Here is a 27,832-nt window from a genome sequence, read left to right on the forward strand (position 1 = left end):
TTGGCTGCACTGAATGCAGGAAAGACATTCACCCAGGGACATAAACATAGTCTGTGCTCTTCCAAGATGGAGAACTCCAAAAGGAATTGGGATTGGAAGACAACCAAGGAAATGAACGGTACTTGCATAATTCTTCCTCTGTGCAGATGGGTTACACTGAGATGCATTAGCCTGTGTTCACCAAGAGCAGAGGTAAAAATTCTCCCCTTTAAAGAATCACTGAATGGTTTGGATTGCAGGGGACCTTAAAGACCATCCAGTTCCAGCCCCCCTGCCATGAGCAAGGACACCTCCCACAGAGCAGGTGGCCCAGAGCTCCATCCAACATGGCCTTGAACACTGCCAGGGATGGGGCACTGGGCAACCTGTGCCAGTGCCTCACCATCATCACAGTAAAGAATTTCATTCGTATTTCATCCTAATATCCAGGATAAACCTGCTCTCTTTCAGTTTGAGGCCATCCCCCTTTTCCTGTCACTACACACTCTTGTAAATAGTCTTTCTCCATCTTTCTTGTAGGGTCCCTTCAGGAAGGCTGCAATTAGGTCACCCAAAAACCTTCTCTTCTCCAGACTGAACAACCCAAATTGTCTTTAATTTTCTCAGCTTTTCTTTGTAGGAGAGGTAGTCCATCCCTTTGGTCAATAGTGAACCAGTTGTGGGAAATCTGGGTATTGGACACTAAAAAGGAAACCAAAGAAGACTGAAGAAGGGTAAAACAAGGATGACTCGAAGCCTGGAAACAATGCCTAGCCCTACAGGTTAACATGAACTCAAGACCCCTGTGTCTGAGTTCACTGGAGCACAGGCTGGCGTTACCTAAACGGGAAGGAGGCTTCTGACAGTAGAGGGCTCTTCAGCCCAGCAGAAAACCTGCAGCGACCTCACGATGGAACTGGGGATGAACGCAGATCTTGTCTGAGAGCAGTAGAGCACACCTCCGTTTCCCAGCTCTCCCCACTCCAAACCCCATGGGGTGTCCCAAAGAGAAATTGGGGAGTGGGCACAGGAATGGGGTGAGGGAATTCTTGGCCACTCGAGAAGCCAAGCAATGTGATTATACCAGTCCCTTTGGGCTTCAAAAATCTCTGAGTAGGAGAGGGAAACAGACTGGCACAGGGCTAGACTGAAGGGAAAGGTGGGAAGGGCAGGAAAAGACCTTTTGACTTGACAAGGGCTTCAAAGCAGGTGGGACCACAAAGAGCTGCAGGAAACAGAGCTCTCTTTGGGCACAACGTTTTGTTTGGGAAACAAACAGGCACTGCCATGGGGCTAGAGTGTAAAATCTTACAGTCACCGGCTCCAGTGCTGGAGAACAAAAGGATTTAAAATAGACTTCAGTCCAGTGTATAACTTAAAATCGGTTGATTTGCAATATTTTTTTGCTTTTCATAACACTCTAAAAAATGGACTTGATTTTATTTTTCAGCCCTGTCTTAAATGTAACTGGGATTTTATTTTTTTTTCCCTCCTGGGAATTTTCCTTTTTAAAGACAACACTTCAAAAACTGTTCCCATAGGGAAACTTCACTTTGATTATTATTACTTCCACTATCTCCTCACATCTGGATGGCTTTTTAAATCCTGAGGGCACTTAATATAAACTTAGCGTGGGCGGGAGGGAAGGTAATAAAAGGAAGAGGAATAGAACAGACACTACCTATCTCCAACTGCTGGTGATGTAATGTCCAGAGGTAAGCTGGAAGATTAGACACTAGCCTCACAATCTCCATCCCTTACTAGTGACAGAAAAGGAGAACAAAGATTGCAAAAGAATAAATGCTTGAGTAAATAAATAAAACCCAGCAACATTGCCAAATTGGATGAGGGTATGACACAGGAGGACATAGGTGGCCTTGAAGGTGTCAGTAACAGCAAAGGGACTAAAATTTGTAGCGCAAAATGAAAGGGAAAAGGAGCATAGGACACAAAGTCAAGACTTTAGCTAAAAACTGGAGCTTCTTTGATTATAACAATCAGAAAAGAAGAAATATTCTGGATTACCAAAGGAGAAGACAATGCAATCTAGTAGGCATTTCTGGTAGCTATAGGTGTGTGCTACTGTGCCTGTGAGAGATGCTGATCAGACTTCACCTGTGGAAGAGAACTGTGTGCATTTCTAGCCAAGAAAGCTTAATTTGAAGTGCAGGTAAGAGAGCACTTTTGCACTCTATTTGAAGAGCAAGTGAGAGAGTATGGAGAGCTCACGGTGCACAAGGGGGCTGATTTGGTTAGTTAAGCAAAGTGAAGTCTGTACTCAAGGGAAATAAACACCAGGGAGGAAGTACAGCTTCAACTAGAGCCACGCTGGCACAGGCACAAGAGAATATAAACTAGCTGGGAATTCATTTAAGCTGGAAATTAAAAAACTTTAACCACTACAGCAGGTGGGTTCTGGGGCAGCCTGCCAAGAGGACTAGTGGGGACAGTAAATTAACCAGTTTGGGATTGGCACCTGAAAAGATTTTGCAATGGGTTGTGAGACCATAGTGATAAGAGATTACACTTGGTCACCAGGAACCCCCTTGCTTTTGCTTTCACCAAAGAGATCATCCATCTTCCCACATTCTGAAACCAGTGCTAAATGCTTCAGAGGCAGATGCAGGCAAAGCCTCCCCAGAAACATTTTCTCCCACTCTGAAAGGGGCTGGGGCTTTACTTGTCCTTAAAACTGGAGGGTGCAGGGTAGTTTTTAACATGTGCACAAGTGCTACAGGAATTCTGAACATTCCTGTTACTGTAAAGGGGTCACAGCTCTCAAATCCAGCTGACATTTTGCTGCCTATTGAATACCTCACAACAGGAATATAATTGCACACTGCACAAAGAATTTTTGCAAATTAACTCCTTCCCTTGGCAGTGGAAGAGCCTGCCACCAGCAGAGGAGGCAGACAATAGTCCAGCCTAGTTCCATACTGGACCAAGAGAGATGGTCTTGGAAAACTGCAGAAGATGAGAGAAGAACACCCAAAAGATGGGGTGCCTGTGGAACCAGTGGAGAAAACAGGTGGTTTTTATATGAGTATTTCAGCTAAGCAGTGACTAGTACTAGGAAACGGGATGAGGAAAGAAGAACCCAGCATGTGGGAACACAGACAGACTCCCATGGAGAGGATGGCAAAAAGGGAAAGGGGTCACAGAAGTGAGCAGCTATTCCAGGGCATACAAAGGAGACAAGAAGTATGTCAGAGATCTGAGAGATGCATTTGAGGCAGCTGACATGAACTGTGAGATTCTTTTGACTACTCTACCTTGGTCTGCACCAGAATCCTGCAGAGCCAGGGCCTGATCCCAGGAAGGATGGTCCAGCTGTGGCAAGCAGCAGGCACAGCCCTCAGTGGCTGCTGTCAGGGGGTCTTTGTGCACAGGTACAGCCCCACGGACAGCAGAGGGGGACACACATCATCTGTGCCAGCTCTGCCAACAGACCAGACTGTGGGCACCCACCTGGCACAAAGGGCCTCCAGAGGGGCACAGAGCCACTGCCCTGGTGGAGCAGAGGCAAGGCAGCCCTGCACAGAGCCCTGGGGGACCACACAGACACATGATCACCCTGCAGACCAGCAGATGCAATCTGGCTGGCATCGCCACGGCCTCTGCAGCCACCACTCCTCAGCTGGCACCAAGAGCTCACAGGAGGATGGAGGTGGTGGGCACATGTCCTGCTGCTGGGCAAGGCTGCCATCCTCCCTGCTCCCCCCAGGCAGGCCTGAGGAAACCGTGCTGTCCAGAGGTGTGCCCCCCAGCCAGCATCACTGGCACAAAGGAGACTTGGTAATGTGTAACAGCACTTGGATACACACCAGCCCATCCATTTATCAGGGAGCAAACCACCCTGCCAAAGGTTTCCTTTGGAGGGTAGAGACAAGGGCAGCCTCAGCAAGTCCAGTAGATAAAATACTGACTCATTTTGAGCACACAAAGACTATCTCTGACTCCAGTGGTACCTTGGCACAGAGCAGTGGAGGATGGGGAGAACCTTGGAGAAGTCCTGTAGGGCGTCTGCCCGACTGTGACACTTCTCCCCACTCTCCAGTATAGATAGGCACTGTGGCAGAGGCCAAGCTGCTGGCAGCGGCTGCCCAGCACCTTCACAACCTTTAAGCAGGGGAGCAGCAAGCTCCCCAGAAGAAATTGTGCCCCAAGAATGCAATAATTACCATCATTAACCCAAATCCCTGGTTACCTCTTGGCATGGGGCAGCTGGAGGCGGCTGGCAAAAGCTGGACATCAGTGGTTGTTCAGTTGAGGTCCTCTCCTACCTCCATCCTTTTCTGAACCCCTGTGAAAGCCCCATGCAGAAACCCAAAGAGGGGTTGCAATGAATCACTGCACAAGAGTTGTTAAACTTTCTGTGCTGGAGATGGCAGATCTCCTGCTTCTCATTTTGGGATGGACATTCCTCTATACCCTCTCTTCTATGCCCCCAAACCTGATTCCTTTGCAGGGCTTAATGTGTCTAGGTATTTCTGTTCTCCTCTACTCAGAGTCTGTTCTCTCGCTCTTTTCTTCAGAAAAAAAATAGGTTAAAACAAGAAGACATTTAAAAATGAAAACTTACAATAATGCTCACTACTTACCTCACTCTTGCCATCTTCAAAGTGATTTATAAATGTTAACTAATTAATTAATCTTCACATCTTCTCCAACTGAAATTCAGAGTCACGACTGAAGTGAGCCGTGAAAAACAAACGTGTGGTTTTCAGGTGAAGGGCAAAGGCAAACCTATGCTCCTGCCCTCTGTTTGCCATCCAGCAAGGCAATTTGCAGCAATACTTTCATTCTGCACTGCAACCCTCTCATTTATTTTTCAGTTCTACCAAAGGTCTGAAGTAATTTTATGTGCTACCTCCAGCTTTCCTTTTCTTAATGGAGGTCTTAAAAGGTGCTCCCTTTGAAAAGTAAACAAAATGGAAGACTTTCAGAGCTCTGTTTAATCCCAAACTCTCCTAAAATCCATAGCACAGCCAGCCTTGAGAGGCAGGCAAATGGGAAGGGGTAGCGAGGCCTATCTGTGGCTGTGCTTGGCAAATGTTGCTCCCAGAGGGATGAGCTGACCCAGGGAGATGGAGATGAGGCAGATGTCACATAACAGAATAACAGCAGAAGGACACCGCCGGAATTGTGCCAGCTGTGACTGACCTGTGAGGATCCAAGTCTGGAGCCTCAGCACAGCCTGGGGCTGGAGTGGCAAGTCCCCCCCAGACCCACAGTGGTCCACACACCGGCTGCTGGCACCTCTGGGGGGGATTCTGTGCTCCCAAGGCTGACAGCAGTGCATGGCACGGAGCTCAGGCACTGCTCTGCCCAGTCTGTGCTGCACAGGGTGTCACACGAGCACTGTCACACACAACCAGCCTGGAACTCTCAGTGCTGGCTTCCAACTCTACTCTTGGGATCTGCAGCTGGGATTTAAACTGTGGATTCAGGGCATTTAACAGACCCTTTGTGTCTAGTAAGCCACAGTTTGGTTAGATAGAAAAGCCCAACAGACTAGAGAGGAGCTAAGACACTTGGGGCAAAGAGCTGTTACAGCTGCTCTTCCTAAGCAGTAGCATGTTCTTGTGGGACACAAATATCCTCCCCCTCAGTTACTGGTAACTTCAGCTCTCCCTGGAGGTGACACTGCTCCAGCCCAGCTCCCGCTGGGTGTCAGCCAGCGGCTGTTAGGACATGTGCTTTATTTATCCGGCTGCTCAGCTCCATCCCAAGCCCATTCTCCTCAGTCCTTCTCATCACACCCCAATGGCTTTGCAAGCAGCCAATCTTTCAAAGGGTGTGAGGTGCCAGATGTCTGACAGGTGCTTGACAGGTATCTCCTCCCCTGTTGGCACCTCAATCCCAGCCTAGCCCTTCCCAGGGAACTGAGCATCTGATACACATGGACGTTACTGTTTCTTGCAGACAATCACGAGCACAGCAAGTGCAGTGCCTCTCCTCCCTGACAGAGACAGATGAAGGTGATGTGACACAGAAGGAGGAAGGCTCAGGCAATTTAACCAAAGACTGGAAGCTTTGTCACAATCCCTCCCAACAACTTATGGGCAACAGGATTCATCAGGTAGGCTCCCTTTGGCTGCAAATCCGTCAGGTCTCTCTAGGTGGGTGTACACAATCCTGGCCCAGCTATCCCCCCCATCACGTGCTCCAGCAGCCAGATTTCTGTCTCCCATCTGGGCAACTTCATACCAAAACTCTCCTAACTTGGCACTTCTGTGCCAGGCAACTGCAGCCAAGGTGCTTGATGCCTCATGCAACAGAAGGGAGGAAGGTGTGGGGCTGCCTGAGCTCTTGGGAGACCCCAGCCAGTGAGAGCTGTCACCCTGGGACAGCTGGCATATTCCTGTCCCCAGCAGAGCCAACTGGTATGGCCAGCCCTGTGACCACACACAGAACAAAGCTGCTTGAAAGTTTTAGGAGTTCATGGCTTCGGGTGTCAGGGCTTTCCCACTGACAGTCAGTGCTGTATTACAGCAGGCTGGAAATAGCAAAGCAGTGATATGGCATTGAACCTGCATTTTGTGGGGTTTGAGATCTGAGATGGCACCTTGTTACCACCGAAAGAGGCACAGACTCACCCCCCTCCCCACCCCCTTCACAAGACTCGCTCACACCTACATTGACTCGGCTCCAACTCTCACCTGTCTGCACAGGGAGCTGACCCAGGAGAAAACCCACCCCAGCCAGTGAACCCAACAAGACCCCACAGAGACAAAGGTCCCAGCTTTCCTTCACTGGATTATTTTTTCCATGGTTTGCTCACACACAGAAACACAGGTTGAGGGAATCAAATTTTAGTCTTGGCACAAGGCGCAGAACCAAGCGGGGGTGGGAGTCATGGTGTCAATTTACATTTACATCAGCTACATGTCGTGGAGAGGCAGTGTGACACTGACATCCATCTGACTCGGCTCCAAGCCAGCCTTGAGGAGGCATCCTTTGAAGAATCCGAGTTAATTTTTTCCTGGGCATCTCACAAGAGTCACTTTGAGTGATTTGCGTTTTTTTTTCCCCAAGCAGACACCATCACCACCCAAGAACAGCTTGTGCAGCATCTATCCTGTGAGAACTCATGCATGTGGGCATTGACCCTGTTACCTTCACCTGTCAGGCAAGTCCCCACATCACTTTCCATTCTGTCCAGGATCACAGGACACAAAGTATTAACACAAATAAGGACTTTTTCCTCAGTCTCTGCACCTTCCTCTGAGACTACCTGACAATCACCTTTTGAAGGGTCTAGAGGCAAATCAACCACACAAGAAACACTTTAAGTAAGATTTATGATTAACTTCTGTTGTATGGACTCTCATCCAACAGAGATACTGTGGCACTACCTTTGAAAAAGGAACCTAGTATTTTGAGGTTTTTCCACCCCAAAATGGGACAGAAGCTCTTAATATCACACCTTATTTTGGAACCTCCAGAATCAGCATACAAGGCAAAGAGATGCCACCCACACGAGCACAGGTTTGTACAGATATGTCCATAGATCTATATTTTTTATTGTTTTATATATATTTATAATATATTTTTATATTTTCTAAAAGAATCCCTTCAAAAACTACCCTCCCACCTACCAAAACAAAGATTAAACAATCAAAGACTGTGTCCTGGAGCAAAGTATGCCAGGGGTCTCATAGAGCCAAAAAGACTGCTGAGCACCAGCACCCTCTTTCCAAGCTTCTGTGATGCCCTGGGGGTGCCAAGGTGACTCTCACACCTTTATGGCTCCTGAAATTGACCTGTCAAAAGACAGGGAGAGAGAAAGAGAGAAACACGTGGCCGTGGCGACGGGGGCTTGAGCAGTTGGGGAAAGAGCAACGCGTACAACCTGAAGCTCAGAGTGTGAAATGCTGTGATGAAAAGGAGGGAGACGCTGCCTGAAACGTCGGTAAAGAAGAAAGGAAAGAGAACAAACATGCAGGAGAGTTAGTTGGCAAGATGTATCTCAGAGAAGAGCTTAGAAGCATCACACTTGGGACCCCTGCTACCCCTCCATCCCCCAAATCTCTTCCTCTCACCCTCCCAGTTGTGAAGGGAGATCCAGCTAGTTTGATTTAGACCAAATCTTCGCGCTGCCCCGGAGCCTGTGGACACAGGGTGGGGGAAAAAAGAAAAATAAAAGTTTAAAGAGGACACTCAGGCTCACATCTCACTTCCTTCCTAAGTGCACAGAGAAAAGTGCACTGATGTTCCCACACATACACACACTCTGTCTGCCCACACTGCTCACCCTTTAGCTTTGGAGGTTTTCTTGCTCGCCTGGCGCTGGTTGGTGCCAGGGGCTGGCTCTCTGAGCTCCGTGAGGTGCTGCTCTGGGTCTTGGGATGTGGCTGCTGCAGCGGCTGCTGTTGTCACTTTAATTGTCTTCTTCAGGTTTGCCACCTGCAATAGCAGCAAAGCAAAAACTAATGGGCTTCCCAAAGCTGGGGGTTTTCTGGCTATGGGTTTTTTTACTTTCCCTTTGGGGTTTTTTTTAAATCTGTTTCTAAAGGAAGCCCTCGAGCTAAGAGCTGCAAGCTCACATCAAGCAAAAGAGCCAACATCTGTCCAGGCCCCTGCACTGCAGAGGAGTATTAAGCTGATTTAGGACTCTTCTTCAGACACAACTCCCTGGGGGGTCTGGCCTAGGGAAAAGGCAATGCCTCACTTCAGCAAAGACTGTAATAACCACAGGGTACTGGTTCTAGTTGTTTTAAGGCAAGGGGCAGTGGCTGCTCCCTACTGCACCCACTGACCTCGCTCTCGATCTGCTGCTTCAGGGCCAGCTGCTGCTCCTTGTGCTGGTTGGCGCGGCTGACCTGCTCCTCGATGCCCGACAGGACAACCTCGCAGCCCTGGCACCTGCAGAGGAGACCCACAACTCAACAGGCCAGGGAACTGGCACAGCATAGAGAGAAACAGGAAAGACAGCAGAGTTCAACTCCGGAGGCCAAGAACGCTGGGAGGTGACAGGCAGAGAAGATACAGGGGCAGGAATCCAATGTAGTAACACAGGGAATTATGTTACTGTCTGGGAGAGGGACAGGTAACAAAGCCATGCTGGGTTAAGGACAACAGATAAACACTCAGGAAGCCTCCTGCCAGCAGCCAGTGCTGTCCAAAGCCTGCTGCATCCCCATCACCCCTCTAGACACAAACTGGGGAATTTGGGAAATTATTTTTGGAAAATTACTTTCCATTGGAGAAAGGGAACGGGGATCAAGTAGGTCACCTCCCAACACCACCCACCCTTAGTGACATACAAAGGATCCAGGGAAGCCACCAGCCACTCCTGCAACATTTTTTGGGTGTTAGTACTGGGGGCTTTCTCCTCACCACTCCTGCAATGTGCGGGTGATGGTGCTAAGCTCCTCCCTCCGGATGTCCCTCCCAATGCTGTAATCCACCTCCAGGCGCTGGTTCCGTTGATCCAAGCTCCCCCTCAGCACATCTGCATACACAGCCTCAATCACCAGGTCCTCCAACTGCCGCACGTTCTTCAGCTGTAACTGCTCCAACAGCACTGAGTAGGGGATGCACTGTGGGAACATGATGGTAACTAGCACGAGGTAATCCCAGCGGGAGGAGAAGTCAGGAAAAACAGGGCCACTACCTTGATCTTAGCAGCCAGAGTGACGACTGACAGGTGCCTCAATTTGTTCTTCTGGGCCTCTGTCAAGGGAGGGAGGTTTGCTGCTTCAGCTGTTGTCAGGGGAAAGAATGGGATATTAGAATTTATGCCTCATTTCCCAGCTCTGCACAGAAGCATCTGTACCACACCCGTCTCTTAAAACGTCTGCACACCAATCCCCCAAGAGGTGCTTCGTCTTGCCAAGCCATCCCCATCAATTCTCAGCTCAAAAGACCTTTTCTGAGCAGCCTTTCTTCCCGCCACCCTCAGCTCAGCCTTTCTGGCTGTCCTAAGCGTTATTTATGCAGGTCTGCACATCCCAATGGATACCTAAGTCTTTTCCCTAGCCCTTCAAAAACGTCTTTTCAGGATGCTCTTTGGCGGGTGGCAAATAGTCAATTACAACCAGGTACCCCGCCAGCCTGGGGCCCAGAGCACAGCCAGGCGTGTGTGGGCCCGGGGGCTCAGCCCTGCCTGCCCGGGGGGTGTCGGGGGAGGGAGGCGCTCTGCCCCCGCCTCTCGGACGCCTTTCCCGCCCCGCGGGATCCCCACACCGGCCCGGGGGGCCCGGGACCCCCGCCCCGCGCCCCGCCTCACCCAGGTAGTCCGCGTAGGTGCCGTAGGCGAAGATGGTGAGGAGGCGGAACACGGGAGAGAACTCGCTGTCGGCCAGCTGCGGGGACACAGGGTCAGGCGGCGCCGCCGGGCCGCGGGCAGGGCCGGGCAGGGCCGCGGGGCCGGGCGGGTCTCACCTCGCGGACGGCGGGCATGTCCAGCAGCTCCCCGAACACGTAGATGCCCGGGGCCTCCAGCACCTGGTGGATCAGGCTGGCGAGCGCGGCGCCGCGGGCCGCCTTGGCCAGCAGCAGGAACTGCTCCTGGCTCTGCCCCGTCACCTTCCCCTCGGCCGCCATGGCGGGGCCCGGCCCGGCCCGGCCGCGCTCGCTCGCCCCCCGCGGCCCCGGCCCCGCGCACCCGCCCGACACCGCCGGCGCACGGCGGCCGCTTCCGCGTGTGACGCGCACCCGCCGCCCATTGGCGGAGCCGGCGGCTCGTCCCGCCCCCGCCGCTTCCCCATTGGCCAGAGCGGGCGCCGCGCGGCGGCGCAGTCCCGCCGCCAGGGCGCCCCCCGCTGGCGGGGCTGAGCTCTACCGGCCGCGGCGGCGCCTCGTCCGTCCTGTGGCCGTTCCTTCCAACCGCCGCATCCCCGGGCATTCCCGGCCATCCCCGGCCACCCCCGGTCATCCCCGGCCATCCCAGGCCGTCTCAGGCCGCCCTTGTCACCCTGCGGCGGCAGCGTTCACGTCCCCGGGCCAGCCCGGCTGAGAGCGGCCACCCGCTGGTCCCCAGCCTTGCCCTGCTGCTCACAGGCACCAGCCGGCCCTCAACTCCATCCTGCACTTTTTTGTGCCCCGCCCTGCTCACCAGCAGCGTCTGCTCACTGTGCTCTTATCTTTGATCGCCCATCCTCTGTTAAACTCCCCCCCAAGCTGTTCGGCCACAGTGAGATGTGTTTTGCACAAGGCAATCGATGCCAGATGAATATCCAGGTATTTATGGGTCTTGCCAGTCTGCTGAGTATCTGCTCTTCATCCATACACCTGGAAATGTTCAAGGCCGGGATTGATGGAGCTCTGAGCAATGTGGTCTAATAGCAAACCTCCCTGCCTCCAGCAGGGGTGTGGAACAAGATGATTTTTAAGGTCCCCTCCAACCCAAACCATTCTGTGACTCTGATTAATGCTGAAATAACTGGTGAGAAAGCAGATGCACTACTACATAGCATGGTGTTTTTCACATCTCAATGATCTATTCTATAAGCACCACGCCAGAATTAAAAGAGGTGCATACCTTGTGTGTGCCCACACATCGCTCTCATTTTTTGCTTTCACACCATTAAGATCTCACTATTTTGAGCAGTGTTTTGGGGATATGTAAATGTAAAGAATCTTATGTTGCAAAGCACCGTACTTATGTATTTAAGCTGTGCATTTCTTAAATCCCTGCATGCCTCCCCTCCTCTACTGCATTAATTTTTACCAAAAAAATGACTTTACTATCTGCTGAATCATTAACCATCGCACTTGTCAAGAAATGCATCCCTGATGCAGGCAGGGTATGGCCATAAAAAGATAGTTTAAATGCTCCACAAGGATAGAAATGTTTTTAGTGCACCTTAAGTATCTCTTGGTGGGTGTATGAGTTACAGCAATGCGGTCATTGTTGAGGGCACGGTTCCCTGTGCCAGGTGAGAGAGAATAAAATGTGGGGGTCATTTGGGGGAAAAAAAACTCCAAACGTTCAGAGCTCTTCTCATCTTGTATAAATCACATGGTAGGCAGAGGTGAGTTGTGAGGGGGACTGGGAGGAGTGCAGTGAGTGTGCATTTCAATAAGCAATATTAAGCTTATTTGGCCAAGAATTTCCAGTGCATCACAAATTTCCTCATGGCTGGCTCCTTCAGAGATCCACAATGATTTTCCATGAAAGAAAAAGAGGCAACAAATTGATGGGAGCCCGATACAGTCTATGCAGGTAACGTGGTTTTAGCATGGTGAAATGGTAGAGCTATCAGGGCAAGTTTGCACTCCAGCACGTGATTGTCAGCAAGAGATTTGGTCTTCATCTGGATCAGTTTAGTACATATTAAAGGCAGCTGGCTTGTGCTTAGCCAGACTTCTGTAAGCATAGCATCTTGAAATAAGTGTAACATCTTGAAATCTTCATCTGGGTAAAGTCTACGTTTGTTAAGGTTTTACTTGCCAGTATCAACAACTCTCTTCTCTTGCTTTGACTCTAGTTCTTGTCACACAGCTGCTGTGGCTGACTCATGGAGAAGGCTCCTTTGGGGTACGATTCTGCTTCAAACACAATTTCAAAGCTAGAAAATACAACCCGTGGCTGCCTTGGGGAGTTGGATCGTTGTCTCCCAAGCTCAGTTGTACAGCTGTATGGATTGTCACTACTCCTTCTCAGAGTCATCCTTTTCAGTCCCTAAGGCTCCTTTCATGTTTGGTCTCCTCACTGAGGCTACTGACAGAAGGAGGGAACAGTGTGGACAGTGATGGTCAGTGAGACAAACTGAACTTCAAACATTAATGATCGTGCCACGAAGATAGGTGGACATCACTTAAAACTAATTCCAGGCATAAGAAGCAAAACAGCTCTGAGTGCTGGGCCAGAGAAGCAAACATGTGCCCTGAAAGGGGAAGGCACCCAAACCCTCAGTCCTGCTCTTGTAGGGCACATTTTCATTTAAGTGCTCTGATGATCTTAGCTTTGAGATGTCTCCTTTGCCTTAAAAATGTGAAGCTGAGCAAAGAAACTTCTGTGAGCAAAGTAACTTCTGTGATCATCTTCCATTGGTAACTGAGTGTGGGAACAGTCACTGAGCTCTCCTAGGAAAGTGCCTCACACCCAGTGGCTCAGGGCATTGTTGGAAGCTACCCTGTGTCCTCAATGAACAAAGTAATAAGGAGCATTTCCTACGCTCGAGTCAGGTAAAATGGGACCAAGACACATTTTACCCAACAGGTATTTCTTCAGGAAAATCATGATGACCCGGGGAAGCAGGAAAGTCTCTCAGTCCGTATTCTCAGAGCCAGCAATATTTGGGCTTCTCCATATATCCAGATGAAAGGAGAGGCAGGGCAGGTAAGGCTGGCTGAGAGCTGTGAAGGCAGGTTACAGGGTGATATTAACAAGGGCACCATCTCCTCTGTGTTTCTGTATTTAGGCCTGATTCACCAAAGCCTCACACCTGCTGTCTTCACTTACACCAGTGCAGTGTGCATTCAAATCAAGTTCAAACGTAACCCTGCTGATTTGTAGTGTTTTATTACTCTCTTCCCCACCCCCTTGCCGGCTCCTTCCATCTCAGTTTTATCTCTCTATCGATCTGTTTCTCTCACACTCTCTGACACGCTTGCTGCCTTTCATTATTAGTTAGATAAAGCCTGGCAGCCTGAGCATCCTAGATACATGATGCTCTATCTGTCTCCTTCTCCACTTCGGCCCCAGTTCCCATGTCCTGTGTGCTGGGCCCCCATGTTTTTGTCTGCTCCTTCTTTATCCTGCATCAAGGGCAAAGACCAGAAGGTCCTTTGAATTGCTCAGATCCTGAGTTTTCCAAATGAGAAGGTCATTGTCTCCTCAAGTGCAAAAGTTATGGGTAACATCCCCACAACTTACAAAACTTTGGCCTCATCCCTAGAATGGACTGCTGGGTGTTGAAATTAAATTCCAGCCTCCTGGAGTCAGTAACTTCCATGCTTTTGCTTTCCTCACAAAGCAAACACCTATCTTTATGGTCACAGGGAAACTGTGAAATGTGATTTTCATGTAACCAAAAGAGCCGAAAGTAGGAGGCGAAGAGTGCAGATGAAAGCAAGTCTGTACAACATTTCATAATTTTAAGATAAATCTTGTGACATGGAGACGTTCTGTGTTGTTATTTCTGAATGTTTGGGATTTCTGATCCTAGCTGTAACCACCCCCTAGCATCATCCCTCTCTTCTGATCTCGCTCTGATCTTTACAGAAAGAAACCTCCATTCTCTTTGTGCTATAGATCCACTTTCTTTCCTCTGTGCTCACTGTCCCACTTTAAAGCTGTACGGGCTCATTCTAGGTTGCTCCTTTCTTCACCACCACAGAATCCAAATAACTTGTCAAAACGCTGAAGATATTTTTTTCACCAGTCCTTCTCCAAACATAGCAGAGTCACATCTCATGAGACGATTTTTCACAACTGTGTGTAACACAGACTGAGACAAAAACACTGTAAGGACAAAAGGGGCTGGCACGACTCTCTTGGATACCAGTATGATACAGAAGGCTTTTAACCCTTTAGTTTGTACTGGCCTAATGCACACAGGGTTTACACCTAAAGTGAGCCCAGTATCAGCTGCTTGAGGGTAACTGCGTGATTATTCTTCCTGATCTGCCCTCACAGCCCTCAGGATTTTGCAGACCAGGAACTGTCTTCCAGACAGGCCTCCGGTTGTGATTCAAAGACTCCAGAAGAGAGAGGATCTTGCACTTCACTAGGTAGTTTGTTTCTGTGATTAATCACTCTCCAGTGACTGGCTCTTGTTATTCTCTGCCAGAATATTTGGTAGACTTTTCTCCAGGAAAGGAGTGATACTGCAAGCAAGTCATGTCTTGTTCTGCTTTTTGATATATTAAACAGGTTGACCTCTTTAAATTACTGAGATCTCCAGCCTTCAGATCACCTTTGATTCAAAGTTATTTTTAAAATATGGAGCATAAAGCACTGTACAGTTTTCCAGCATGAGACTTAGTCAGACACAGAGAGAGGTTTAATCGTCTCCTCGCTTCCCATCCTTACTTCTGTCTTAACACAGATAGGGATCACTTCAGATTCATTGCTGCAGCCTGGACCACTGATTCTATGTTCAGTTTTCTGCCTGTTACAATCCCCACATCTCTTTCAGAGCACTTCTTTTCGGGATTGGAAGTTGTTCCCTGCAGACAGGAGCATTTTTTTTCCTGTTTGTGGCTGTACAATTTGCACTCAACAGTCTTATAAGAAGTTTTATGAGAATGACCACCTTATTGAAAGGGGCAGGTCACTCTGTCTTGGTCCTATCCTCATTATTTTTAACACTATAACAATATTTGTGCCCTCAGTAAATGGTGTCAGAATGAACTATATCTGCTCACCAAGCACTGAATAAAATGGTGAGTCATACCTGACCCGGGACTCATTCCTGGGCATCCACGTAAGAAACACTGCCACTCAATGGTGGGCTTCCAGGGATGACCTCCTTTGTGTTTACAGGGCGTTAAATGGAGTTAACCAGCTCACTTAACCTCCTGCTCTGTTAATGTTGCATAACACTTTTTTTTCTTATCAGCGTGCTTTGGGAAATTAACACTTCCAGAAGCCTGGATAGATCTAAGCCATCACCTTTCCCAAACAAACCTGTAGTCACATCAAAGACTGACAAGAACAAAACAAGTTTATGCAGCAAGATCAGTTTCCTCCAAACCAGGCTGATTGGCATTAACTGGAGAATCTCATATCAGCTCTGTTGCTTTGCCTAGAATTTTTCAGGTCTTCTGTTTGCTCTTTACAAATATTCACAGGGCACAGTTCTCTTCCAGTCTTCTGGGATGTCTCTGATATTCCAAAGCTTATTAACCCCTTGTTTGGTGAGCAATAGGGCAGAGGAAACTGGGTTCTCTGTGGACTTTTTTCCTGTATATTCTGTACTTTCCACTACCATACCTTCAGCTGGGGGGGGACTTTTGATGGCCCCCTTTCCACAGCTTGCCAGAAATCTGTGAGGGACAATTTCTTCTACAGTCTACATCACAGGGCTCCCCCACCACTCTCTAACATTACATAGCTCATAGCTTTTTGTTATGTTTCTAAAATAACACAGATTTCCCGACATTTTCTGCTTAATTCTTTTGGCCTGCTGAATGGACTGCTCTCACCTGTGGTGCTTTGCCCAGCAGCATGGCTACAGGCTCTGTTCTAGCACAGGCATTGGAAGCATCTCTTTTTTCTGTCAGGCTGTTGGTTTTCATACAATTTGTTGGAGCTTATTTACTTTTTAGAATCTGGTCATTTTGTCAAATCCATGGCAACTAACAGACAGACAGACAGGATTCTGCAGGTAGCAAGGCAACAACATGGGTCTCTCTTCCCTTAGGAAACAACAGTAAAACCAGCAGCAGTGGCCTGCCTGGGCTCAGGACTCCTGGGTGTAAATTATCTGTATGTGATCACTGCCAGACAGAAATAACAGCCAGTAACACCTGGTTCCATCTCTCCCCTCAAATTTCCATGTAATTTTACATTAGCTTTCATTTGAAAAGGAAACCAGACGATCCATTCCATTTATATCACGTAAGAGTGAGGTACAAGTGACATCAGCCCTTGAGCTCTCCGTTCCCATCATCTTGACGGCTTTCCTGACTCCCCCCAGCACATCTGCCAAGGTTTCCTTGGCCCCTACAAAATTCTGCTCCTTGTCCTCTCTCATATTTCTGACTCCATTTGCTGCCTTCTATAGTCTTACTCTTCAGGGGGATTTTCAGTGTTTGCGTCATTTGGATTTTCACCCTTTAGCTGACCTTTCTCTGGTTGAAATTTCTCCTCTGTTTTGTGCTTCCCAATTATACTAAACACATTCGTCAGGATTTGAAAAGGTCACAGAGAGCCTGTGTGCCTGATGTAGCCCCTTCCAGAGCTTTCTACCCTCTGCTACTCCCAGGTAAGAAACCAGGAGAAGGAGAGCAGAGAGCGAGACAAGCTGAGCGCTGACTTGTGCTGCTCCACCATGTCGGCACAGGGGGTTTCTTGGGATGAGAGCATGAGGGATCACTGAGCAAGGTTTGCACAGATGATTTGTACAAGTCCTCTGAGAGCTGGAGATGAGAAGGCTGGAGCGTGACAGGAGCCTGGATAATCTCTGACATAAAGTCCCGTGTACATGAAAGGGACAAAAGCCGGGGGTTTGGCCTGGTGACACACGGTGGTGCAGCATCTCACACACACCTGGGCTGTGACATCCTGAGCAGTGCCCTCCTCCCACACCATGACCTCCCAGTGAGAGTAAACCCTAACACAACCCCATCCCCGTGCTGATCCTCCAAACACACCGACATCACTCCCAAACACATGAAAAACCTGTTGACTCTCCTAAACATGCTCACAAATACACACACAGAACTCAAACATCTTGGCATGGGAAAGCTTGGAGCAGCCTGGTTCAGTAGCACAGGAGCTTGCAGGAGGCCTGGTGAAGAACAGACTCAGACCCTTCAGATATCTGTCCAAAGTTGGCATGACCTGTTCTGGCCATCCTGCCGTGCTCAGGCTCGTTTCTGTGTGTCCATTTGTCACCTGCATCCATCCCTGATGCAGTGGCAGGTTGCTTTGCAGCTCAGTGCTCTCTCTACTCTTTCTTTCCGGTATTTTTTTTTTTTCCCAGGGTCAGTCACAGTCTTTCCTCATCGCTTTATGATGAAAAGTTTGATTGTTTTTGAGGATCTGAGGAAATTACTTTCTTGCTTCCTCATATTTCAGGCCCTGGAGTGGAAACTGTCTCTCTGTCATTGACTTTCTTCTCTCGCCCGTTGGTTGCTCAGCTGCTCCCTTCTGATTTGGTCTATGCTTTCTGTTTGGTTCTCGATGGTGGAGGGAGATGTTCCCTGCGAAACACGCGGCCCCTCAAAGGCACATCAGCTTCTTTCTTTAATTTTGCTGTCACATCCCTACCATTTCCAGACGCATCCCATCGATCCCTGGCACAAACGCGCTTGGGGACGCGCTCAAAAGACCTGGGTGATCCCTCAACGGGTAAAACACACCTTGGACGGATCCCCCTCCTTCCTCCCCTCCCTTCCCCATCGCTCCTACCTCACCCGTGTGTCCCACGGGCTCTGCCCGAGCCCCGCCGGGGATGCGCCTCTCGGGGCCGCCCGTCCGCCCCCCGCCCGGTGCGGCGGGGTCCCGGGGACCGAAGCCCGGGGTGATGGATGATGGATGCGGGGCGGGAGCGAGGGGTGGCATCTCCCCGAGGGCACTCTGCGGGCGGAAAGGCGAGGGGCGGCGGGGATGAGCCCCGGGGGGCGGCTCGGGGGAGGGGGATCCCGGGGGGCCTCCGCCCCCAAGGACGGACCGGTCCGGGGGTGGCGTTCGCCGGAGCGAGCCGGAGCGACGGGTCCCTTGGAGACACCTCTCTCCATGGCAACCTAATCGCTTCCTGCGAAGATCCCGAAATAACCGGGGAGCCGGGGGAGCGGAGCGGAGCCGAGCGGAGCGGGGCCGAGCGGGCAGCGGCGGGAGGCGGCGGGGGCAGGTCCGGCGGGCGCGGGGCTGCGGGAGCGCGGCGGGGCGGGCGGGCAGCGGGAGGAGCCTTGGCGCCCGCCGCCGGGGCAGGGGGATCCGCGCCGGGGGGACGCGCTGCCCCCGCCCGGCCCCTGCCCTGCCCCGGCCCGGCCCGGCGCCCCCCGAGGGCTGCAGCGGGGCCACGGGGCCGGGCGCGCCCGCGCCAGCAGCCATGGGGTTAACGGGAGGCAGCGAGCGAGAGAGACAGAGACGGAGAGAGAGAGAAAGAGGGGCTGGACCAGTCCTCGGCAGCTGTTTATTTCAAGGCATCTCTCGCTCCCTCTCCCTCAGCCAAGGCTCAGCCTCAGCAAACCTTCCTCCTCCTCCTCTTCCTCCTCCTCCTCCTCCTCTCCTTCCTTCGTCCTGGCCATGAGAGGCACGGGCAGCGGCAGCTGTGCTCCCCCAGCCCTCCGCTCCGCCGCTCCGGCTGCGCCCCGCTCGTCTCCCCGCAAGGTAAGTTCATCCTCTCGGCCCGGGCTTGGGGGACACAGTGGGGACGGGGCTGCAGGGACGGGGGGGAGGGGGGCTGCATGCCCGTCTCCAAGTCATCTCTCCCTGTCTCCTTCCCTGTGTCCTTTCTCCCCCTTTTTCTTTTCGCTTTCCCCATCTAGGTGCTCTGTCTCCTTCTAGCCGGCTGCCTCCTTCCTCCCCCTTCCTTTTCCTCCTCTTTTAGTCGGGGTGCAGGGGATGCCCGAGGGGCCGGGAGGGAGGGGGCACAGCCGAGGGATCTCTGCCTCTTACCCTCCAGCTCCGAGCTCCATCACAGACCTGTTGTGCTGGAGCGCTGGAGCCTGCGCTGAGCAAGGCGACTTCAGCCAAATTGGCGCAGCTGGAGAAAGGAAACAGAGGGGTCAGTCCCACCTCCCGCCTGGCCAAGGGTGCACCATGCAAGAAAGAGAAATTCAGATGTGGAGACTCAGCACTTGAAGCACTTGGATGCCCGGGAACAGTAGGAAACTGGGAGGCAGAAGATTGTCAGACTCATGACATGTATTGCAGGCAGGCACTAGATGGCAGGGGACCGGCATCCTAGAGTGCTGCTTGGAATGGGGCCACACTCACAGTTCCCAAATGCAGGGAGACTTAAGCTCAGAGGACCATTGATGGGCTTCACACGCCCATTCCCTCGCTATGAAAACGTCCAAATGCAGCATCACCCTTCCACAGCCCTGCATTGTGCCCCAGCCTAGGGTGCCATACCCAGCCCAGGGTTGCCATACCCAGCCCATAAGTGCTCACCCTGGTATCCTGGCACGGGAATTCCAATCGGCAAGTCACTGAACGCTGCAGGACCTGCACTGACTCAGGGCGAGCAGTGTCAGCCCCTCCGGGATCCTGCTGGATCCTCCTGGGTGCTGCCCCCAGCCCTCTCAGCCTCAGTCATCAGGCAGAGCAGCCTGACGTGAGCCCCTGCATTCCAAGTGACAGCCCCCAAATTCAGGCAGCTCTGGGAGGTGCTGCCCCCAGCCCCATGCATAGCAGGAACTCTTCCCCAGGCTGGGCTTGGAATCTCCGCCCCAGGGTGCCAGCATTCAGATTCACAGTCCCAGCTGCCAAAACTCCTCCGAGTGCAGCAGAATTGTCTCCCTGGGTCATCTGCTCTGGGATTCCTCCCTTTCCCTGTCCCCACCCAGCCGAATACAGCAGGGCATATACACAACCCCTTTTCACCAACACCGGGGCTCTTGCTTCCTGCTGCCAAACCAGGAATGACTGCATCTCTGCCTCTTGGACCATGAACTCCGGGGTGTTCACGGCCACTGAGAAAAATACAAGTGTGGTGTGCCCAGAGCATCATGCAGTGTGGGGAGGGTCTCACTGCCAGTGCCTGAACTCTCTCTGCTCAGTGCTTGGAGATAGCTTCTAGGTTCTGTGGTCCCAAATCAGTCTTGTATCAGTAGCTGTCACCATAGCCCTTAGTGCTGGGTAGGAGATTAAAAAATGACAGCCAACCTAGCATTCCTTCTCTGTAAGGAGGGCCGGGTCCTCCTCAGGTTTGTTTTGATTTTTTCATCACTGTTTTGAGTGGAATCATTGCAGTGGGGGAGCTGGGTGAAGCAAGGATTTGCATGAAGCTCTCGGTGCTGCGGGGTTGCTAATGGTGAGCTTTATTTCAGCCAGCAGTAAGTTTCATAATCTTGGCCCAGCTCTTGTGAATGTTCCATTTTTCAGGGTCATGAGCCTCTTTACCCTTCTTCCATCCCTCCCCCCTCTCCCCAAACTGGTTGGCAATTTCATTGTTCCAGTGGAATATATCCGTCATGTGAGGTCATCGCTGCATAAGGAGAGGTGATTGATTGCTTAGGTCACTGGGGCCTGTCCCATGCTGGGCTTTGAAGGCTGGTTTGGGGACCTTGAACCGGACTCTGTGCTCGAAGGCCAGGCGATGTGGGGTGCAGAGGGGCACGGTGATGCATTCCCGGCAGCTTGAGTCGCCGAGCAAACAGACTGCTGCATTCTGAACTAGCTGAAGCGCTCTGAGAGCAGACAGCTTCATTCCTAGAGGCACAGTATCACAGCAGTCAAGCTCTAGATGTTACAAAAATACAGATAGATCATCATCTGCCAGCTGAGCCAGACAGAATCGGGTGCAACTCTTTTCCCATCCCCGGATGGAAGGAGCCTCTACCCGCTCCTCACTAACACGGCTTGTGTGCGCTTGGCTTCATCCAACTGCTCTCCAGTCAGAGCCGATCTCGGCTAGGCATTGAGAAAGCTGTGAGATTCTCAGGTTTTAAGGCCAGAGGGACCATTTTGATCATCGAGACTGACCTACAGCAGAGCACAGGCCAGAGAATTTCACCAGTTTAATTTCCTGCGCCAAGCCCATAACTTCTGATTGAACTGTAGCATCTCTTTTAGGAATACAGCCAGGCAAAGCCTGCAGGCAGTAGGGAACACACCACCTGCCTAGGTGAATTGTGCTGGTGTGTGACCCTCTTTATTAATAGTATTGTTCCTCATTTGAATTTGTCAAACTTCAGCATTTTGTAACAGAAGGTTACAGATTGCACTTGATGCGAGGAAGCTACAGCACACGGCTGGCACCTTGGTTCTTTTATTCCTGTGATGCCTTTTTTATTTGGATAGGATTTATCTATGGCATTAAGGTATACAAGAATCCTGAACACAGAGAAGGGGTTATCATAGGCAAATCCCAGGGCTTTCCAGGGGCACAGTAGTATCTGAACTCCAGAGCTCAGGGTGTCACATTCAGGGTTTAGTCAGAGCTCCCTGCTCTGGGCAGGAGTGCAGCAGGCTCTGCTCCTAGCCATTAGGTAGGATGTAAATTCCCAGTGCCCCTTGGTGAGCTGCTATGTATGCTTTGGGGCATGGCTACTGAGATCTGCTCTCTCATGTCCCAGCAGCAGCGGGTCCATGCTGCAGGAGACTTACAAAGAGGGAGGAAGCACAGATGGATGTGGGAAACAGCAGCAGGATTCATGCTTCCATCCTGCAAATGCATGAGAGCAGCTCCTAACATATTAGCCCCAGTCTGGAGTGATGGTGGGGTCCATATGCAGTGGCAAAGAACAGTGTAATTCTTACTCGCTGCTTTCAAGCACCAAGAGTCACAAACCGAGCTCAATGAAGTGCCCTGGGGAAATAGCTTTGTCATTCACACTCTGTCATCTGTGCATCACAGGACCAGAACACTGAGATGAGGGCTCTGTACCTAGAGTGAAAGGATACAGGTTTCTTGTTCAGACTCTGGGAGTGACCCTGTCCAGTTTTATTGCCATTAGACCTGGGAAACACATATGAAAGCAAGAGCCTTGCCATGAGGTACTGGTGCAGAAATATGGTCTCTCTGCTCTGGCACACAAAGGCTTCTTGAATGATATAAGGTGGGATTTATACTCCCAGGTAGTAAGACCATTGGCATCCCCTCCCCTGCTCTGAAGGTCTATCAGTTTATTCAGGATCTACACTGGAAGCTGCATCCCGAGCTGAACGAAGGGCATGTGTTGCTCTTGTCCTCCAACACATCAGGGTTGGTGCCCAGGATACAATCCCGCTGCCGGTGGCTGATCACAGAGTGCCCAGACATGCTTTGTCTCCTGTTTAGTCAATAATCCACAGGGACATCTGTGCTCCATTTCAAACATAAACGCTCCAAGCACGGTGGAATCCAGCCTGCACTGCCTGGCATTTTCACCTGAAACCTTCATTTGCTCCCACACCTTCCATGCCACGGGAGACACCTCTGTCCTGCTCCCAGCTCCTCCACAATCAGTCCTGCTCATGCCAGTGCAGGACACACTCTCAGTCTTTGGCCTGAGCAAACCAGAATGTGTTGATGGAGACCAACCAACTTTGCATAATTCCTGCACTCATCTGGAGCCACCTTTGGGGTGGGGGCATTGGGAATGACCGGCTCTTCACCCTAGGCAGCAGAACCCATGCACAGCAGTGTCTCCAGTCCGAGGCTTGCCACCCCCTTGTAGGGGCTGTCCCCTCCTCAGCATTATGTGCACATGAGGTGGGCAGTGCTGGGGCTTACCCTTCCTCAGCTCATCCCATACATTGTCTGCTCCAATAGGGCTGGAATTTAGACAACTATGAATGAAAGCCATCCAGGATTTGTCTCTGTAGGGTTTGTTATTCCCAGATTTTCAACCCTGGAAGTCCATAGACTGGGGTGTCATTGCTGGAGTTCACAATCTCAGCTTAGAAGAACAGCGATGTCCCCATTATGAGACCTCCCAACAAGCGAGGAGAGCGCAGTGATCCCAGCATTCCTACCCCCAGGCACATTTCTGAGAGTAGAGCCATTGCTCTAGGAGTGCTAGAGGGTATATGTGCACCACTAGTGTACCACACTTCCCTGTGGGACTGGCACTGAGGTCTACCTGCACCTGGAGAAGGTCACCCTTGCTGGGATGGCACTGTCCGGCCCCACATCTCCTGCTTCCCAATGCAAAGCAACCCCCAGCCCCCAAAGACTTGAGCTGTGACTGAGAGTGCCGTGCCACAAGCAGAGCAGGCTCTTCATCCCAGGGAACTGAGTTCCAGGCATGGCCCCAGGCACTCTAAGCCACCTTGAAACCTCTCCTGCAACTTCTGTGCCCTCTAGCCTGGGGATTCACACAAGGAGGTCCTCCATGCTTGGAATTCCCTCCCTTTCAAAGTCCAGAATAAATTCTGTCATGGATTTGTGTTGCCAGACATGATCTTCCATGGCATCGTGATCATAATCCAGATGGCCAAGATCTCGCCAGTATCTGGCTTTAGAAGAAACTTGCTCCATTCTGCTGCCTCTCTGCAGAGCTGCATTTTAATACTGAGTCCCCTCCAAGGCTGAGAGGTTCAGGAGCAAAGAACAAAGAAATGCTGAGAATAGCTGCTCTTTTCTCCTCATCTTCATCTCAGGATCCCTCCAGAGACTGATCTTGCCCCGGAGGGAGGGGCAGGGCACATTAGCCAACAATTCTTTTTTTTTTCTGTGAACTTTGTTTAAATATTTAACAGAAGGAAACTAAAAATATCCCCGGTTAATGCAGCAGGAGCTAGACAGCTACTTAGTCTAGGGTGCCCTTCCTCCTGGCCCCTCTTCTCAGGTGTACATTACAGCAAGCCCTGGGCTCTTCCCTCAGGAATAGGAAGCCTCCCACCCAGGAGGGGCTGCAGTTTTTGTTCAGAGCATGGGGTGAGCAGGGGCAGATGGCAGCAACCCCTTGGAAGCCAGGAGGTGCAGCACAGCTGGCTCAGGGCTGGAGGGGCAGGGTTGGCTTCTGCATTGACTCCCTCAGCCAAACATCCCTGTTTCTCCATCTCGGCTGCCACAGGAGGGCATGACCGTGGGCTGTCGGCATTCATGCTTTCCCCTTCACGATGAAGGAGCAGGTTGAACATCTCGCATGATTTTTTTTTTTTTTTTTTGGTCCTGTGTGTGCGTGCGGTTGCGGGGAGGATCCGGGGTCAGGCACACAAGAGCTCACCGGGGAAGGGCCGGCACGGCGCTGTGCCCAGCCAAGGGAAGGGGCGGGCAGCATGAAGGGCAGCCGCGCTGCCACCGGGCTGGTGCCGGAGGATGCTGAGCGTCTAGAGCAGAAATCCGGCCGAGAGGACCTGACCTCACCCTGTGCTTTTGTCGCTCAGCCGTGGGAGGTGGGAGAGAAAAGGGAGGAATAGAGGAGAAAGGGAGGGATGGGACAGTGCAGAGGACATTAAGACAAAGAGTGTGGGAAGGTAATTTCATGTTAGCTAAGAGGAAAGTAAATACTAAATATTTGATAGGCATATTTTTTCTCTTAAATTCTTTAGTGAGGCTGGACTTTTTCTCGCTGATTCACTCTTTCTCCGTCGTCTTGGTTTACCACTCTCGTGCTTCCCCTCTCGCTCCCTCGCTCTGGCACACAATGAAGAGGCTCTCTTTTAATAAATGGATTACACACTCCACACTATAAATAAACACAGGAATTAAGACTCCAACTTGTTCCAGTGATAAGCAAACAAAGATGCTGTATCCCATTCTCGGCCCTCAGACAGGAGAGTCCCTGGGGAAGCTGCGCATGTGCCTGGGCACGTGTGTTCCAGAGATCGCTCCTTGCTTTTGTCAGCATATGCTAATGCATGTGTTTAGGGGTGGACTGGGCATCGGTGTGGGGAGATGATGCACCTCCATGCATGGGGGGCATGGGAGCAGGAGAAGGTGCATGGACTCCCCTTATCCTGCCTGCCATGGCTGGGAGCTCACCTGGGGTGGCACACAGTGCCTGCAAGGAGAGAGCCGATATCCCTGCGTGAGGGGACACTGACACCCCTTCCTTTTGGTCCTCAGTGAAGAAGATGAGACAAGATCCTGACTGAGCAAAAACACTGTTGCGTCTGAGATGGAGCCCAGTGCCTGGTAGGTTCACAGCTTCCCACACTGGCAGGTGAGGCGGGAAGAAAACAGGAGTGTGGGTGGTGGGCCGCTCCCGGCTGCTTGGCCTTTCAACAGGAGGAGCGTTTAGATCAGGCTCTCTTCTTCTTCCCCCCATCCCACAGCAGGATGCCTCCGCTCCTCTCCCGCATCCCCTCCCTGCAGCTGTGGCATCTCCTCCTCGTCGTCTTGGCCATCCCTCCTCCTGGCACATGGTCACTTCGCTCTCGGGGCCCAGCAGCCCCTCGGCCCCTCTGCACCCGCCGGAGCCCCCCGGCCCCGCGCTCCATTTGCATCTGGGAAAGGACCTCGCAGCCGGAGCGGGATTCTCGCTCGGATTCCCGCTCGGATTCCCGCTCGGGTTCCCGCTCGGCCCTGCCGCACCAGCGAGGCCTGGCCGTGCGCGGGGCAGAGCTGCGGCACGTGGTGCGGCTGAGGCGCCAGGCCGCGGGGGCCCGCCCCGCCACCCCCTCTGGATTCGAGGATGGCATGCCCTCCTCCCAGTACCCCTGGGCCATCGTCTGGGGCCCCACGGTGTCGGATGAGGATGGAGGGGACACAAACTCGGCCAACCCGGGATTCCCACCGCTGGGATACACCTTTGTCTCACCACACGGGATGGCGACGGCGCAGCCCAACTCCCACTCGCTCCTGCACAACGCGGGGCTCAATCTGCGCGAGACCCCGGCCACCCTGCGGCCCTTCTTGTTCGGGCCCCGGGGGGAAGGTAAATCTGCCCTTTGCTTCTTCCGCCCCGCTCCCAGTCCCCTGCAGGAGCAGCTCCTTCTGCAAAACTCATCAGGAGCCTCCCCTTGCCCTGCTGCTCTCTGGGGACTGGAGAGAGTGGCCATCACAACCCCGACTGCTCTGTCTCACAGGTGTGGACCCCCAGCTGTACGTCACCATCACCATCTCCATAATCATTGTCCTGGTTGCCACTGGAATCATATTCAAGTTCTGGTGAGTGGGCTTTGGGCCAATGGAGGCTCTCACTGGGCTGGTGTCTACAGGAGGACATTTGTCCCAGGGGTGCAGATCTGGTGCTGCAATCCCTTGTAAGGTTTGGTACTCAGCCACGCTGGGCTCTAATGCTGAGTGTAGCAGGATCCATCCCACAAATCTCTCTGTCATCAAGGGCTGGGGCTTGGCTCTTTACCTCACGCCTTACTCTCTCCACAGCTGGGACCGAAATCAGAAACGCCGGCGTCACTCGGGGCAGCAGAGCAGTGGGAGGCAGCAAGAGAGCCAGCAGCCCCTCACAGACCTCTCCCCCACCACTGTCAGCATCCTGGGGCCCTATGGCGACCCCCTGACCCCCACACCTGAGGCGGAGCAGTCCAGGCAAGGCCAGGAGGGTGCGGAGAAGCTGGGTGGCCATGGGAAGAATGCAGCCTTCCAGCTCAACCGGTGAGCAGCCAGTGAGCTGGGGCAGGACGGGCCGGCAGGGGACAGGGGAAGGGCACACTGGGGCAGGGCAAAGGTGACATTGGCTACTGGGAGGGAGGGTTGGGGCAGTGTAAGTGCTAATTAATTTCCAATTCCCTTTTTTCCCCCAGAATCCCACTGGTGAACCTGTGAAGCTCCCGGGAGAGGCTGAGCCGGCTCCCCCACCCTCCTGTCATGGCTGGCGAGCGCGGACTCTCCCCGCCTCTGCCAGCCCAGGAACAAACCAACCTCCTTGTGCCACGGCCCACCACCACCACCATTATTAACTAACCGCACCGGGATGTGCCTGGGCAAATGGACGAGCTGGGCCTCCTTTGCCTCCTGCTGGGGGAAGGTTGGGGACCCGCCCTGCCCACTCAGGACAGGGTGAGGAGAGAGTGGAATGGTGGGAGGGGAGACAGCTGGTGGTGGTGTGAAATCTTGACCTCCCCAGCCCCTCTTCTAGCATATGTGCACAGACACACTTGGATCTCCATGACTCTCTCACCAGTGCATGCCTGACACCGGGGGTAGGCAAGGCAGAAAGGCGTACCCCTGTCCCCGTGGGCCCTCACCCTCCGTGTGTCCCTTCCCATGTCGTGTGCTTTGCAGTGAACGTCTGGAGTTCAGTGGCTGCAGGATTGCCCTCCAGGTGACTCAGATGGTGGCAACTTCGTCTATTCCTGAGAGTCCCAAGGGTGGGTGAAGCTTGGGCAGAAGAGGCTCACAGAGCACCTGGGCCCTCTCAACAACCCATTTCCTTGAAGGAAACATTATCTTCCCCCGGATGGGAGATATTCACATCTTTCCAGTTTCTTTCTGCCTAACACTCCTTTGGGTTTTTTTCTCTTCAGCTTGCATCTTACTTCCTCTCTCCTTCCACAGTTTTTTCCCCTCAGTTCCCACCCCCATATTACTTCTCTTGCCAGTGAAAATCAGAAAAGATTCCTTTAGCTTTCCAAATGTTTTGATCTGTTGAAAGCCTCCTTCACCCCTTCAGCCTCCTTCAGCCTCCTTCAGCCTCCTTCAGCAAGGTTTTTCTGAATAACACCAGTCTA

At 51.9% G+C, this 27,832-nt stretch overlaps 3 protein-coding genes across 5 annotated transcripts in view; 2 read left to right on the forward strand and 1 right to left on the reverse strand.

The window, feature by feature from the left end:
• The window catches only part of PHB2 (prohibitin 2), a 241,086-nt gene that overhangs the window by 196,071 nt on the left and 17,183 nt on the right, over positions 1-27,832 (forward strand). The window lies entirely within an intron of this gene.
• Positions 7,486-10,573, reverse strand: COPS7A (COP9 signalosome subunit 7A). The gene is made up of 8 exons (XM_083885299.1): positions 10,369-10,573; positions 10,214-10,289; positions 9,599-9,687; positions 9,322-9,524; positions 8,742-8,847; positions 8,237-8,388; positions 8,025-8,090; positions 7,486-7,883 (listed from the first exon to the last, which is right to left on the reverse strand). Exons 1-7 carry the CDS (start codon positions 10,528-10,530, stop codon positions 8,051-8,053), a joined length of 828 nt encoding a protein of 275 aa, XP_083741425.1. The 5' UTR covers positions 10,531-10,573; the 3' UTR covers positions 7,486-7,883; positions 8,025-8,050.
• On the forward strand, positions 18,796-27,788 carry PIANP (PILR alpha associated neural protein). Of its 3 annotated transcripts, none has more exons than XM_083855493.1 (6): positions 18,796-18,934; positions 25,266-25,362; positions 25,478-26,076; positions 26,228-26,309; positions 26,529-26,756; positions 26,906-27,788. In XM_083855493.1, the coding sequence occupies exons 3-6, from the start codon at positions 25,479-25,481 to the stop codon at positions 26,925-26,927; spliced, it is 930 nt and encodes a 309-aa protein (XP_083711619.1). In that variant the 5' UTR covers positions 18,796-18,934; positions 25,266-25,362; position 25,478; the 3' UTR covers positions 26,928-27,788. The 3 variants fall into 3 exon arrangements, with proteins under 3 accessions (XP_083711619.1, XP_083711618.1, XP_083711620.1); XM_083855492.1 differs by having other exon boundaries at positions 25,266-25,334; positions 25,475-26,076; XM_083855494.1 differs by lacking the exon at positions 18,796-18,934 and having other exon boundaries at positions 25,346-25,362; positions 25,475-26,076.

This window comes from Zosterops lateralis (assembly GCF_965231275.1).
Source record: "Zosterops lateralis genome assembly, chromosome: 2".
NCBI classification, from domain to species: Eukaryota; Metazoa; Chordata; class Aves; order Passeriformes; family Zosteropidae; genus Zosterops; species Zosterops lateralis.

Bases quoted from the DNA above. Each gene is read 5' to 3' on its own strand.
- PIANP (XM_083855492.1), top strand. The intron at 26,077-26,227 runs GTAAATCTGCCC...TCTGTCTCACAG, and splicing joins GTTCGGGCCCCGGGGGGAAG to GTGTGGACCCCCAGCTGTAC. The intron at 26,757-26,905 runs GTGAGCAGCCAG...TTTTTCCCCCAG, and splicing joins GCAGCCTTCCAGCTCAACCG to AATCCCACTGGTGAACCTGT.
- COPS7A (XM_083885299.1), bottom strand. From the start codon at position 10,530: ATGGCGGCCGAGGGGAAGGTGACGGGGCAGAGCCAGGAGCAGTTCCTG. The intron at 8,848-9,321 runs GTGAGGAGAAAG...TCTCCTCTGCAG, and splicing joins ACCCGCACATTGCAGGAGTG to GTGCCAGGGCTGCGAGGTTG. The intron at 8,091-8,236 runs GTGAGCAGTGTG...CTGTGTCCACAG, and splicing joins AAAACCTCCAAAGCTAAAGG to GCTCCGGGGCAGCGCGAAGA.